The sequence below is a fragment of the Protopterus annectens genome, chromosome 1.part0 (genome assembly GCF_019279795.1).
Source record: "Protopterus annectens isolate FY-2018-M chromosome 1.part0, PAN1.0, whole genome shotgun sequence".
NCBI lineage: Eukaryota > Metazoa > Chordata > Ceratodontiformes > Protopteridae > Protopterus > Protopterus annectens.
This window is the reverse complement of record NC_056725.1, coordinates 883672437-883686974: the sequence shown is the minus strand read 5'-3', so window position 1 is coordinate 883686974 and position 14538 is coordinate 883672437. Positions and strand designations below refer to the sequence as shown.

The window sequence follows — 14538 nt, the reverse complement described above, 5'->3', positions numbered from 1 at the left end:
AATATGAATAAGTCTGAAAATCATCCTGCATTATTAAAGTGCTTGAAGGACATAAATAAGTTCAGAATGATCTCAAAATAGTGCTGCGTGCATCATCCTCAGACATTATAAAAATACATACCAAGTACTTCCAGAATAATCATAACTTCCAAATGCACTGAATGAATAGTCATTCCTGAAAAATGTTAGTTCCCTCTGGTACCCTGAAATTATAAGAAATAAGACATATTTTATTAGTACCAACATAATTACAGCACAAGACAGTTCCATTTAAAACCTGCTTAATCTAAACCAGGGACTTATTATATTTCCTTACATTGTCTTGAAGGTAGATTAGTGTGCAAGTTTAAAAGTTCAAATATGTCAGATGAATTTTCCAAGTCAAGAATTAATTTACATGCGTAGTTCTAAATAAAGACGTTTTTGCAAAACTTTTAAAGCACAGATGTTTCTGAAATATTATTGAAATCCTTGTTGACTGGTGGAATAGTGTTGAATTGTATTTTAGTAAGTTTTGTATGAAAACAAATGCAGAAAAAAAACAGTACTTGTATGCAGAGCCATAGCTAAGACAGTAGCTGCCCCAGGCATAAGGTGTTAGAAGGCGTGATCTGCAGATGCCAAAAGGGTGCAGTACTGGCATTCAGTTAAATTTCTGTTATGGTATATGTGCAATTCTTTACTTAAGTCTGCATCATACTTCATGTCCAGCTCTTTCATGGCTGTTACAACTCTTTGTTTTTGTAAGCTAAGTAGCAGTGCTTTTTTGTATAAGTATTCCTTCCGTCCGATGTTAGGCCTTCCATCTGCATCTAGTTAATTATATATTTGTTTAATTCATTAAATCATATTATGAGTTAAAACACTCTGCATTCTGCCAGTCAGCTTCCCAGAAAGTATGGCTGATCCGGAACATTAATCATGCATTACTCTTGTCAGCTGTAATACCTAATTTACAATGCTTAACTTATTGCATAATAAACATTTGAATGGCAGTGAAAATACAATGAAAAATATTGTTTTGGTTATACAGTACTGTTTCATAGAGATAACATCCCAATTTAATCAGCAAGTCTCATTTGACACATATGCAAATATTAACTGTTAAGTATGTAGTATACAATCGGCAAAATATGCATTTTCTATGTCATCTCCACTACACATGACATCAGTAAGTAGTGATTGTCAAGTGTTTTTTTGTTTTGTTTTATTTTTGCCTGAAAGATAAATTGTCTTTTGTACAATACTTTAAAAAATTAAGAATCGATGTAAAGAAAATACTAAAAGAAATGTAGTGCTGTATTTCCCCTCCAACGTTTTTTAGGTACCATTTAAAACACAGAGTAATGTTTGCAATGCTACTGAAGCTAGAAAAGACTTATAGTCAATGTTAGCAGGAACTCATATAAAATTAGCACACAGAGCAGCACAAATTAGCAGAGATAGTGACAAGGCACAGGATATGGTCGCTTCAGAGATACAGAGCAATCATGTAAGGCTCAAATACTGTGCTATAGAACTTATGCTAATGGGTGTATAATGACATGATTATAATTTTATGCTAATGGGTGTATAATGACATGATTATATATCTTATGCTAATGGGTGTATAACGACATGATTATATATCTTATGCTAATGGGTGTATAATGACATGATAATAAGGGACTCCATGCAAATGGTACACAAAGTATCTGTAAATGACAAAACCCAAAACAGCAGTCAAATTCATAAATGATGTACTGCACTACAGTGTCTACCCATTTTTTGCACTGATAATCACAGTGTATTTGAGAGAAGCAGCGTTTGCTGTAGCCCAGCAGTATGTGAAGACAGCCACAGTGTTGTATGCCTCAACCGTCTTCACAGAGGAAGCCATTACAGCACCTGACATTCCACCACCTGAATGACAGAATGTGGACCATTTCTGCATGAACAGGGTGACAGCATAGATCTTCAACCATAATTGTGGGGGGGGGGGTTGTATGGTCAGTCCTTTGGATATTAAGGAAGGTGTAGCCTTAACCATCTTAGCTATGTGGACCTTCCACTGTTTTATTGGGGACATGTTAGGAACATTGCAGGCATCGACCTAACAAATCCTGAACAATTATGTTGCACTAAATGGAGGAGTATATTTATTTGTTTAATGTTCATTAACTGGGAGAAAAGACTGGTCCAAGGACCCTTTACAGCCTGACCCAGACAAATGTAGCCTAAACAAGATACAGCCATCAAAAACTTAACAATCCATAATTAAATACACTGAGGAAACCTGTGTAATACAAAAGGCAGACATTTGTTTTTAATTTGATTACCAGGGATACACTGATTACAATTGACCATTTGTAGGTACTGGCTGGTTGAAATAATTCATAAATTAAACAAAAAAGGGAACAGAGAAGCAGTAAGCTGTACATATCAAAAATACAGCAGAAAATAGCAATATATAATAAAAGCTGCACAGTAGTAGTTAATAGATAAAGCAGCTATTATGAGAGAAATGCAAATGTTACAATTCACATTAGATTTCAGCTTAACATCATGGTGGAAAAGCTGTGGGGTAATGACAGTCAGGGAAGGGGGTGATGGGGAGTTAGAAGGTGTTAGCAGTTGAAGAGATTAATGCTAGAGCTTGACAGGCTGTTATGAGATATGATCTGCTGTGTGGCAGGTAAAGTTGGATTTGGTGTGGAGGAATGTTTTTAAGTTCAGCTCTGAAGGTAGAAAAGGGTGATTGTATTTCCTGCAGATGATTGAGGAGAGGTTAACACATTTTAGGAGCAAGGATGGAGAAAGAGTGGACAGTGTCCTGAGTAACAAGCAGTATAAGTACCTTGGCCGAATATTTGATAAATGAGGTTTGGAACAGACGATTTTGTCCAAGGACATCTTCAAGGTGGGGGATTAGTTAGAGTAGTAGGATTTGGGAGGATAGGGGAAGGATAGGGTTAAATAGGTATGGATGAGGTTTGGGAGGAAGTGAGGTAGGGGTAGGGAGGGCTTAAAGGATGTTAGGCAAGTGTAACTGGAACAGGAGTCACATTTTGGCGTGAAGTTGCTAGTGCGAGCTTACATCCAAGATGACCTGTAGGTATCGTTGGTGCAGGTAGGCCTTGGGTTAATAGTTGGTATGGGGGATTAAGTTTAAGTGATGGTTTGTGTGGCACTGTTTTGGGCTTCAGGTTTGCCTAGTGGTGTTCTGTGAGCCACACATACCAGAGTTTGGAGTTGAGGGTTTTTCCTAATGTCCAGGTTCGGATGTTAGTCAGTTTCAGGCAGCAGTGGGTTTAGGTTTGTCCTTGGTAGCAAACTGTACTGCTTGTAGAGTAGTGAGGGTAGTACGGGCTGTGGGTTGTTCCTCTCAAATGATGTGCGGGTTCGCAGGACTTTTCATAGGCTGAGATAGGCAGCTATCGCTGGTCCTTTTCCCACGTACATGCATAGCTGCAATGATGGGGAGTTTGTTGAAGTTTTAAGGAGTAGTGAGTTTTCTCCTGATGTAAAGTTTTGAATTCCAGCAAATGTACTACTACTGCATATTTTCTTCATATTTTCTTTGGACGAGTCCATTGGCATGGAAGGGTGATAGCAAATATGAGCTTTATAGTTGGGAGATACCTAAAACAACCTGTTTTGATACAAAAAAAAAAAAAAAGAAAGAGCGTGTTGATAGCTTGTGGTTATATGCGAGCTCATTGAGCTGGATGAAGTTGACTGCTCAGTGGTGGTAGGATTCCATGGTGTTAGAGTGGCTCTGTTAACTGAAATGGCCTTTTAGCGGACCGAGAGTTCTTCTGTTAACCGCTGCACACTACATGGGGTAGTGTGCAACTCAACAGTTTGGACATTCACAGTAGGGTTTGGGTTAATGATTGGGTTTGCTGTAGAGCATTTGCTTCTTGCAATCTATTGTGGAAGCAGTTCTTCTATTTTCATGTTGTGAAATTGTTTTGTCTGCATTTGATTTAGCGAGTGGAGTTTCTTGCATTTGGTGATGTGTTTTTGCAGGTTTGTTTGGTGTCCCGGCAGTGAATTGCGCATGCTCAGTGGGGTGTTGGTCAGTTGGATTTTCGTGCTGATGCAGATCAAGTGTGGAGGGTGGTCATTTCACCTGGCAGTTGGGGTGTGTGTGGTTTGGCTGTGGGTGCTGTTCATGGACTGTATTACAAAGAAAAAAAATGTCAGTGGTGTGATTGTTGCATTCTGCAGGTGGTGGGAGCAGAGATGTGGGCTGTCCTGGGCTGTTGGTAATTTTCAGGTGAACTGCCTGGATGAAGGTTTTTTCACTACTGCAGTGTACTGCAGTTATCGTTTTTCTTGTTTGTATCTCCCTTCATCACATAAGAAACCATGCCCAAAAGAAAGGCTGAAGGAGATGCAAAGGGAGATAAGAGAAAGGCAAAGGAAGATCCACAGAGGAGGTCTGCAATGTTGTCTGCTAAACCTGCTCCACCCAAACCAGAGCCTAAACCCAAAAAGGCAGCTCCAAAGAAAAGCCATAAAGGGGCCAATGGTAAGAAAGGTAAAGAACTGGGAATAATCCTGCAGAGAATGGAGAAACTAAATCAAACCAGGTATTAAGCAAAGTAGTTTTGTTAGGTTTTTAAAATGGAAATGAGTTAATACAAAAGTTAAATCCTTGAGATGGGTGCAGAATCTAGATGTTGCTTTTAGTGCCATCTTAATATCAGTGATGCTGAAATACGATCTTCAAGCCACATCACACAGACTTGTCAGCACTTTAACCATTTTTTCTTTTATCCCTCACTTAAACAAGCTGTAGGCTGCATAGTGAGAGGGATTTTGGGGGTGATGAATTCTCTAGACGAAGTAGTTGTAGGTAGCGGTCGGGAAGGTGCTGAAGTGTTTTCTCAATGGTGTGGACTTCACGTGATGTCCAGATTTCACCATACATTTTCAGCAGATTGGTGGTGAGTCGTTAGGACCACAGTCAGGAGTGCCAAGGTGTGTATCACTTGTTTTTGCTGTGAGCAGGACAGTGGTGTGTGCACTGGGTTTGGAGGCTCAAAAGCAGATAGAGTTTCCGTAGTATCCTGGACATCCAGAGTATGTAAAATTCTAAATTTCGTGGTCTGGTTTAGTATGTCAGAAGTCATAACTGCTTATTTATAAACTGACTTACTGACAAAATCAATAGTAGAACAAGTTCTTGGGGGTTTAGCAGAGCTAGTATGCTGGAAGCACCTCCTTAAAGTTAGGAATTCAGTATTTTGAATATTTTGTTTACAACGGTGGGAATGGGCAAGACTTTACAGGGCTTTTAAAGAGCTATTTGGTGAAAGACTACATTTGGGGAGCAGGGGACCTTCAGAGGACTGAGGTCATGGCAATGGGTCATTCAGCTGAGTCTTATGCTCCAGGTCTTTAAAGGAATATAGGTTTCAGCTATGGATCCTCCATTGTCTTTCTGGGTGGGGGGGGCAGTGTTTGAAAAGTGTCTCTGCCTTGGGGGGGTTGTTTTTCTGATTTTGAGTTTTTATGGAGATGTGTTTTAGCTTGTGGTGGTTACTTCTAAATATTTTTGGAACATGCTGGTAGTCACATTATCTGTTTCTCTGTCTAGTGTTAATCCTTTTGACCACTGCAGGTGTTTTCTTTGGCTTTTTCTTTAAACTTTTCTATGCCAAGTTTCTTCACTATGTTTTTCTTTCTGTCAATATGAACATGTTTATATATTTGACGTAATATGCCTGTTGATGTATAATGCATTTAGATTTTGGGTTTGTTGGGTGGTGTTGAAAGGTGTTGTTGGCAGTGACAAATTGGCTTTTTCTCTTAAAGATGGAAGGTACATTTGGAAATATATTTATTCATTTCTAATTTCAGTACTTCCAAACCTCACCAAATGTGACAAATATTTTTGTTCATGGGTGGTGAGGTCATTGAAGCAAGTTATAAAAGTATGTTGCACCATTTTTTTTTTTATGTATATGTGTGTTTGTTTATTTATTTACTTTTATTTATTGTTGAACACAGAAAAGGTTTCTTGACCCTAAGCCTTTTAACTATAAAGACAAATCCTTGTGCTTATGCTAAGTAGTGTCCTTGTAATTCAGCTGGTCAGTGTTTTGTTTTACAAATAAATATATAAATGAATATATATATATATATATATATATAAACATGGGGGGAGTCCTTGAATTTGCTTGTTGGGCAGATGTTTTGAGGGGAGATGTGTCAGCATGGCTGAGGTGACGGCTGTGTTCTTGAGAGTTGAGGAGTGCACTACCGAGTGTATCCATTGTTGCTTATCAGTTGCTTCTTGTTTTGTGGTCATTGGTGGTGGCATGGCAGTATGTGGGGATGAAATGTTTCCCCAAGGTGGATTTGATTGCTTTGAAGGCTGCAGTAGTGCAGGGGGGATCCGCAAACTGCCGTAGTGATGGGCAGGAGCAATGGTACAAAACAGAAATCTCTGGGACTGTTGCGGCTTGTATTACTTCATTAAGAGAGCCTTGTTAGAAGTAAAGCTAGAACATTTTAACCATCCTATGACCTTCCTAGCTGAAGTTGTTAGTAAGCCATTAGTATGGGTTACTCATTTTTCCTATTTGTTCCCAATTCAAATGCTAGTGTTCTGTATTTCGGATGTTTTACATGTCTTTTTCTTTCTTGCAGATGGGGTCTTGGAACACTGTGGCTGTAATTAGGTATAGGTGGGTATAAGGTGAAGCCTTGTTGTTTCTATTAGAGGGTTTAATTTTCTCCTTTTCTTTATAGATGTGATGTGCCAAGTTCCAGTGGTGAGATACAGTGAATTCGCAGATGATCATGCGTTGGTGTCGATCAAGCAGTGGGGTCATTGCGTGAGTAACCAGAAATGGATAGGTGGAAAGGCAAGCACAGTGATCTGGAAGAAGAAGATACTCGTGACTGTCCAGGATGATGAAGCACAACCAACTTTTTATTTACTTTAGAATAAGTATTAATGTTTTATGACCTCGTTTGATTTGTGATACAGGATAATGTACAATCCATGGCAGAATTAAGACTTCTATTATTTAAGCACCATGGGATGCAGAGGTGCAGCTTTTTGTGTAATTTCACAGCTAGAGGTTCTCCAGTTCGATTCACGGCTGGGGGGGCAGTTATGTGGGCGTTGCGTGCCCTCCTAGCATTTGTGTGGGTTTTGCCAGGTACTCCTGGGTTTTCCTTCCATGTTACTAAGTTGCTAGTTACTTAATATTGGGTATATTTGTACAGGAAGATATATAGATCACATATGCTAGATGGTCATCATAGTGAGAATGGTTTTGCTGCATGTTTAAATTTGGCTGCATGTTTAAATGGAAGTCCTGATCACTTAGGTGATGGTGCACATTGAGGTCACAAATGGAGTGCTACGTGAGTAACAGTCAATGCCCTGATGGAAATGGACTTGGAAGGGAATGGTTTTGTTTTGTGGATATTTTGAGTGCTGGAGAAGCTATAGGGTAGTAGGTAATGTTATTTAATGGTCATTAAGGCACATTACAGTTGGGGCAGTGGTGATTTCTTGCAGATGTAGGACATGTTTATTTTGGCCAGTTTGAGTGGGTTACTTTGGTAGGGTTAATAGCTGGTGCAGTTAATAAGTTAATAGTTGGTGTAGTTTATCAATTTTTGTTGCTTGTGGCTTAATTTTTTTGATAAGCTCTTGCGGCAGATGGATAGGGTGGGTTATGGGGATTTGTATTTTGATTATACATTTATAAATGTGGGGTTTGGGGGGGTGTTTATGGCATTTGTTATGGCTGTGGTTAGCCATTACAGAAAGGTGAGGGCCAGCAAGGGCAAGGATGGTTCTTAGGCGCTACTCTCGTATTGGATAGTTGGAGGGATGACAGGAAGGTTCGTGATAGGGCTGTTGTTAAGGTTAGTTGGTGATTGCCCTTGTCTGGTTTTAGAGGGCATTGGGTTAACATCAGGGAGGGATTAAGGGTTTACTTTCACTCGTTTGGCCTGTTCGTCACTTTAGCTATGTATGTGATGTTTATAAGTTGGAGGGTTGAGTCAGTGGCTTGTGTGAGGGAGGATGATTGAAGGTCATGGAGTATTTATTTTACTTTTGGTGTTTATGTTAGTTGGTGTAGGAGGTTCATTGGGGTTGTTGGGGGATTATGGTTTGTTTCCAGTTGCCAATATGGAACTTACAGGGCTGATGGTGGTTGGGCTGCTAACAATGCCATGATGGTTGTTTAATCATTTCATGTTATAAAGGCTAGTAGGTTTAATGTCTGGATTGATATTGCACCTGCGTTAAAGAGATCTCATTGGTATGAAGTTATGCAATTGGGTTTAATAAAGAAATAGCATGGCTTGTTTTGTTGAGTTGTTAGAATGCCATGATGACTGTTGAGCTGTTTTATTGCTTATAAGAGATAGTGTGATGGCGGGATTGCTAGACAATGGGAATTTAATTATGCTTTTTGGTTGGTAGTGATGGGGGGGGTCATTAGAATTGTCATTGCTTTGGCATTAAGGAGAGCTCATTTGGTTATTACTGGACTGGGTGGTAAATGGGGTTGGAATGTGGCATGATGGCATGTAGTTGACTCTGCGTGGTTTTTATAATGCCCTTGAAGTCATTGCGGAGCTGCCTTTGGTCATAAAGTGAGGATTATTTAGCTCATGTGCAGTGAGATGCTAAGTTATCTTAGCATAGGTGAAGGGTCAGTGTTTTGTTTTCAGTTGTTTTGGTAACTGTTTATTTTGTTATGTGATAGGGTTTTAGGAGTAAGTTAGTGGGGACAGGGTACACCGAATGAGGTTTGGCCGGAGGCCGTAATGGTGTTTAGTTTGTTGGAAGTGTGTCGCTGAGAGTGGAAACAGCCTGGTCAGGCTGGTGGGTAGAGAAGAGGGGCAGGCTTGCCTTCTTCTGTTCCCCTTCTGGTGCTGGATGGTCAATTCAATAAGTTTGGAAAGGAAAGTGAGCGGTTACTCTGTTTTGAATACATAAGTAAGCAGATGAAGCTGCTTATTTGGTTGATGGTATAATGCAATAAATGGCAATGAAAGTAACGGTTACACTGCTTGATAAGTATATAAGCAAGCGGGTGAAGCTGCTTATTGGATTGATGGTGAAGCTGCTTATTGGATTGATGGTATAATGCAGTAAATGGTAATGAAAGTGAGCGGGTACGCTGCTTGATAAGTACCAATAAATGGTAATGAAAATGAGCGGGTACGCTGCTTGATAAGTACCAATAAATGGTAATGAAAATGAGCGGGTACGCTGCTTGATAAGTACCAATAAATGGTAATGAAAGTGAGCAGGTACACTGCTTGATAAGTACCAATAAATGGTAATGAAAGTGAGCGGGTACGCTGCTTGATAAGTACCAATAAATGGTAATGAAAATGAGCGGGTACGCTGCTTGATAAGTACCAATAAATGGTAATGAAAATGAGCGGGTACGCTGCTTGATAAGTACCAATAAATGGTAATGAAAATGAGCGGGTACGCTGCTTGATAAGTACCAATAAATGGTAATGAAAGTGAGCGGGTACACTGCTTGATAAGTACCAATAAATGGTAATGAAAGTGAGCAGGTACACTGCTTGATAAGTACCAATAAATGGTAATGAAAGTGAGCGGGTATGCTGCTTGATAAGTACCAATAAATGGTAATGAAAATGAGCGTGTACGCTGCTTGATAAGTACCAATAAATGGTAATGAAAATGAGCGGGTACGCTGCTTGATAAGTACCAATAAATGGTAATGAAAATGAGCGGGTACGCTGCTTGATAAGTACCAATAAATTGTAATGAAAGTGAGCGGGTACGCTGCTTGATAAGTACCAATAAATGGTAATGAAAGTGAGCAGGTACACTGCTTGATAAGTACCAATAAATGGTAATGAAAGTGAGTGGGTACGCTGCTTGATAAATACCAAGAAATGGTAATGAAAGTGAGTGGGTACGCTGCTTCATAAGTAAGTGAGTGGTGGTATGGACGCTGCTTACTGATGAGGATAAGCAGGATTATGCAGTCCTGTCCTAAGATAATTTTACATAGATATTATTTCACCTATATCGTATTTGGTTGAAATGCATAAATACTGATTAACAGTTATGTTTATGGAAATTTAATAAAGGTCATCAGATGTCATTCGGTGTAATGTGTTTCTTGAAGGGGACCGGGACAAATGAGGTTTGGAACAGACCATTTTGTCCAGGGACATCTTCATGGTGGGGGGTTAGTTAGAGTAGTAGGATTTGGGAGGATAGGGGGAGGATAGGGTTAATTAGGAATGGATGAGGTTTTGGGAGGAAATGAGGTAGGGGTAGGGAGGGGCTTAAAGGATGTTAGGCAAGTGTAACTGGAATACGAGTCACATTTTGATGTGAACTTGCAACCCGCCCTCCCTCCCTCTTTTATTAGTGGGGATACGGTTATGTTTAGTTTGGACAGGGCGGAGAAGAGGGGCAAGCTTGCCCTCTTCTGTTCCCCCTCTGGTGCTAGATACTCAATTCAATAAGTTTGAAAAGGAAAGTGAGCAGTTACACTGTTTTGAGTACATAAATAAGTGGAGAAGCTGCTTATTTGGTTGATGGTATAATGCAATAAATTGTAATGGAAGTGAGTGGGTATGCTGCTTGATAAGTAACAATAAACTGTAATGGAAGTCAGTGGGTACGCTGCTTTATAAGTAAATGAGTGGAGATATGGACTCTGCTTATTGATCAGGATGAGCAGGTTTACGCAGTCCTGTCCTAAGATAATTTTACATGGATGTTATTTCACCTGTATCATGTTTGGTTGAATTGCATGGATATTGATTAACATTTATGTTTATAGAAATTTAATAAAGGTCATCAAATGTCATTCGGTGAAATGTGTTACTTGAAGGGGACCTGGACAAAACCCTCTCTCAGAAATCACATCAACAATCTGGATGCAAAAGTTATTACCTGACTGAAATGCTCCTACTCCATTTGAAACCACTTCATCACAGAAGTCAGAGAATTCTGACAAATAGCATATTTAAACCAAGGCAAGACTCTGACCAACAAATTATTTTACTGTACTCTGCATATAACACTTCTAAAAATACAAACAGCAATTAATGCTGCATTACACTCTTTCTTTATCACCACAACTTGAACATCACCCTCTTCTCCTGCAAAAAGCAAAATGGCTTCCAGACGTAGCCTGTTCCACAGTCCTTCTATTCACTCATTACTAAACAGTTATTTTTGCCTATCATTAAGAATCAAACTCCAAATAAAATATTTCTTATGCTCTTAAATACCAGAAAACAACAATACCCTAACGACATTCAGCCCTTCCTTTTTTGCCTTGTCACAAATAAAAATTCATTGAGTAAAATTATTCCTGGTACTGCTTATTTCATAAATTTCCACGCTTTCTTCCTGACCTCAGTTTCTCTCTATTACAAATATTTCTGTACAAGTAATACTGCATTTGCATGAATTCTTGGTACTGCAGATTATTTTAGATTGAAGTATTGTACTTGAATATTTTGCTTGCACTTTTGTGCCTGCTACAACCAGACAACAAAGAATAAGTAATTAAGCAAGTAAGTAAGTAAAGAAAGAAAGAAAAAAAAAGCTTTTATTGTACTAACTGTCACTTGGCCTGTAATGCTCAGAGCATTATTTATAATTTGTTTGTGCATCACTTGGGGAGATCTCATAACTCTAATATGTGGCACATATTAGACCTACACCATAAGTTTCTCAAGAGAATTTCCCATAGTCATTTAGTTAAGAGGTTCACACACACACACACACACACACACACACACACACACACACACACACACACACACACACACACACACACACACACACACTAGACAGGTATCTCCACATAGGTACCAAGCAATCTGGTAGCAGGCCTGTTTGTTGTGAGTTGCAGCCACCGATGGATGCGCCAAACAAGTCTGATTGATAACCTCATCTGCAAACTCCAGACCATACAGAAAATGGCCTATAACACTGCACGTGTTGAAACACTCTGCAATAAATCAGGTGTTTAGTCCACTCAAGTTGTGCTACTGGTGTCAGGAGTGACAATACAATACGTTCCTGAAATCTGCAGTAAATTTCTACAGAGTGTGCAATGCTCCATGCATGGCATTGTAAAAACAGTTGGAGTGGCAAGTTAACATTTTGGCGAGGTCTTATATACAAATTTTAACTGCATCAGAAAGGGGTTGGTGGAGAGTCAGGTATGGGGGATTATGACAGCTGAGGCAAAGGTAGGAGGTATATATTTTAGCACTAGTAAAGAGACAGTATTTTATCCACAGATATGGGTCATGACACAGACAACACAGAATAAAGTGCTGCAAACAATATCAATCACATCTAGGAATTGTAGGAGAGGGCTTGCAGTTGCCACACTGTGCATCACATATACTCACACTCTTACAGGTTGGAGGATGGGCAAGGCTCAGTTATCATCAATTACACAGGTGTGGGGGGCACAATGACTGTACTACTATGAAAAGATATAGGGTTGTGGGATTTGATCATAGTAGCCACATACTCTAGGAGGTTGAGTAGAGTTAAGGGTTACATAATTAATTGACAGGGGTGACTCATGGTTTGTGAAGCAGGGCTGCAGCCCCTCCAGCCCCGATCACTGGAAATAGAAAGTATGTGTTAATTAAATTTAATTCAGAAAGTCAACTATTGTTTTTTGTTCCAGCTCTGCAGAGCTCTGCACTTGTGAATGAGCTGAGATCCAAGTTAAAAAAAAGCATAAAAACAAAATCAATCACAGTATTAGATTTTCCTGCTCATTCATTGTGTTTGACCGACAAATTCTCGGCACCACTCTGCAACAACAGAATTAAGCATCTTACCAGGCTGCTGCATAAAAAAACAAGGAGCCCTCCCTATTGGCTCAGGTTGCCTCAGGTGACTAAGACAACCAAAGATAGGAATGAGGAAGTAGTTAATTTGCAAGAGCAACCATAAGAGGGTCAAGCATAGGAATACATTTTTATTTATCTTTTAAGTGCACATATATATATATATATATATATATATATATATATATATATATATATATATATATATATATATATATATGATCTGCTTAGCTGTGGCTTTTCTATGATCAGAGCTGGTTTGTAGGCTGTTAGAAGCATGATGGCAATATGGTCACAGATTCCTAAGTTAGGTTGTTGTAGGCACCTTTGATGTTGCAATATGCCATGTCCAGAATGTCTGCCCCCCTTCTAGGAAAATTTACAGATTGATAGCAGTAGGGTAGTTCGTCTCTTAGATCCACTTGATTAAAATCACCAACAACCACATGTGCAAACTCTGAGTTTTTCCTATGCAGCTCACAGGTAGAGTTATAAAGATTGGTCAGGGCCTCAGTGGTGTTTGCACTGGGTAGAATGTATACCACTTTTACATATATTCCATTTATCTTTCTAGGTTCATAAAAGGGTCTGCATTTTAAGGACAGGAACTCTAGATTATCAGAGCAATATGAGTGAACAATCTCACAATTCTTGTGTGTAAATGTAGGTATGCATGCATGTATGTATGTACAGCATATAAATTCTAAATGGTCACTATATCTGCATCATATTTTGGTCTGTTTTTTTTGTATATGTATGGGGGCATATAATGTCTCAACTGCCCTTATTTTGCATAATGTTTTGGTATACAGTCAAAGTCATACAAGTGGATCTAATTTAAAGTTATCGGAGTCCTCAGCTGTCCCTGATTTTGCAGAATGTTTCTGATGTTTTGTGTCATATTTTTGTCTTTTCCTTTTGAAGTTTGTGTTTTTTGTTTCTTTTTTTTTCTTTTTTTTTCCTCTAGCAAATAAATGGGGATTGCAAACTTAATAGCCTTCAAAATATATATATATATAATATATGTTCAGTGGTTCAAGGAAAAATACCCTCCCACAAAAAAAATAAATAAATAAAAATTTACAAAACAATATTTACAATATGCATACACTAAACCTCAGAAGCATTTCTTTTATAATGGCATTACATATCAGCAATAAGCTGCTCCAATGTGTGGTTAATGCAGGATTTACCAACGTCTGGCTTTGTTTGATCAGCTGGGATTCACACTTATCATCAAACCATGGCAATTCTGGGTAAATCCTACATTATCCATACCCAGTCAAGCATTTTTGTTAAAAAGTTTTCAGAAATGGTAATAGAGTTCTACAAAACAGTACAAATATTCCAATGAGGGAGACACTTTTCATGCAGCGACCGCTTATTATGTGTGAATATTCTGGAGGCTGTTACGATTGTTGTATGATTCCAACAGCAAAAACAGATGATCTGGACCACCATGCTGAAAAAAAAACAGTAGTTTAATAAAATGCAGTAGGTTAGCGCTTTCAGGTCTGAAAAACCCTTCTTCAGACAACATACAAAAGTTCTGAATACCTTTTAAAATACATAACAACCAACCAAAGACTCAGTAAAAAGCCCTCCTCTTTTTCAAAAAAGACTTGATAGGAATGACACCATTCAAGCCAGGTGCTCTGTCAGCACCCAGATTAATTATCCATCTAGTTT

At 38.9% G+C, this 14538-nt stretch overlaps 1 protein-coding gene across 2 annotated transcripts in view; it reads right to left on the bottom strand.

Annotated features, from left to right (window-relative positions):
* The window catches only part of LOC122795620 (CD109 antigen-like), a 647366-nt gene that overhangs the window by 220327 nt on the left and 412501 nt on the right, over positions 1-14538 (bottom strand). For both annotated transcript variants that reach the window (XM_044063888.1, XM_044063895.1), the window contains one exon: positions 122-203. In XM_044063888.1, the coding sequence (XP_043919823.1) occupies positions 122-203 (82 nt within the window). The remainder of the gene's footprint in view (positions 1-121; positions 204-14538) is intronic.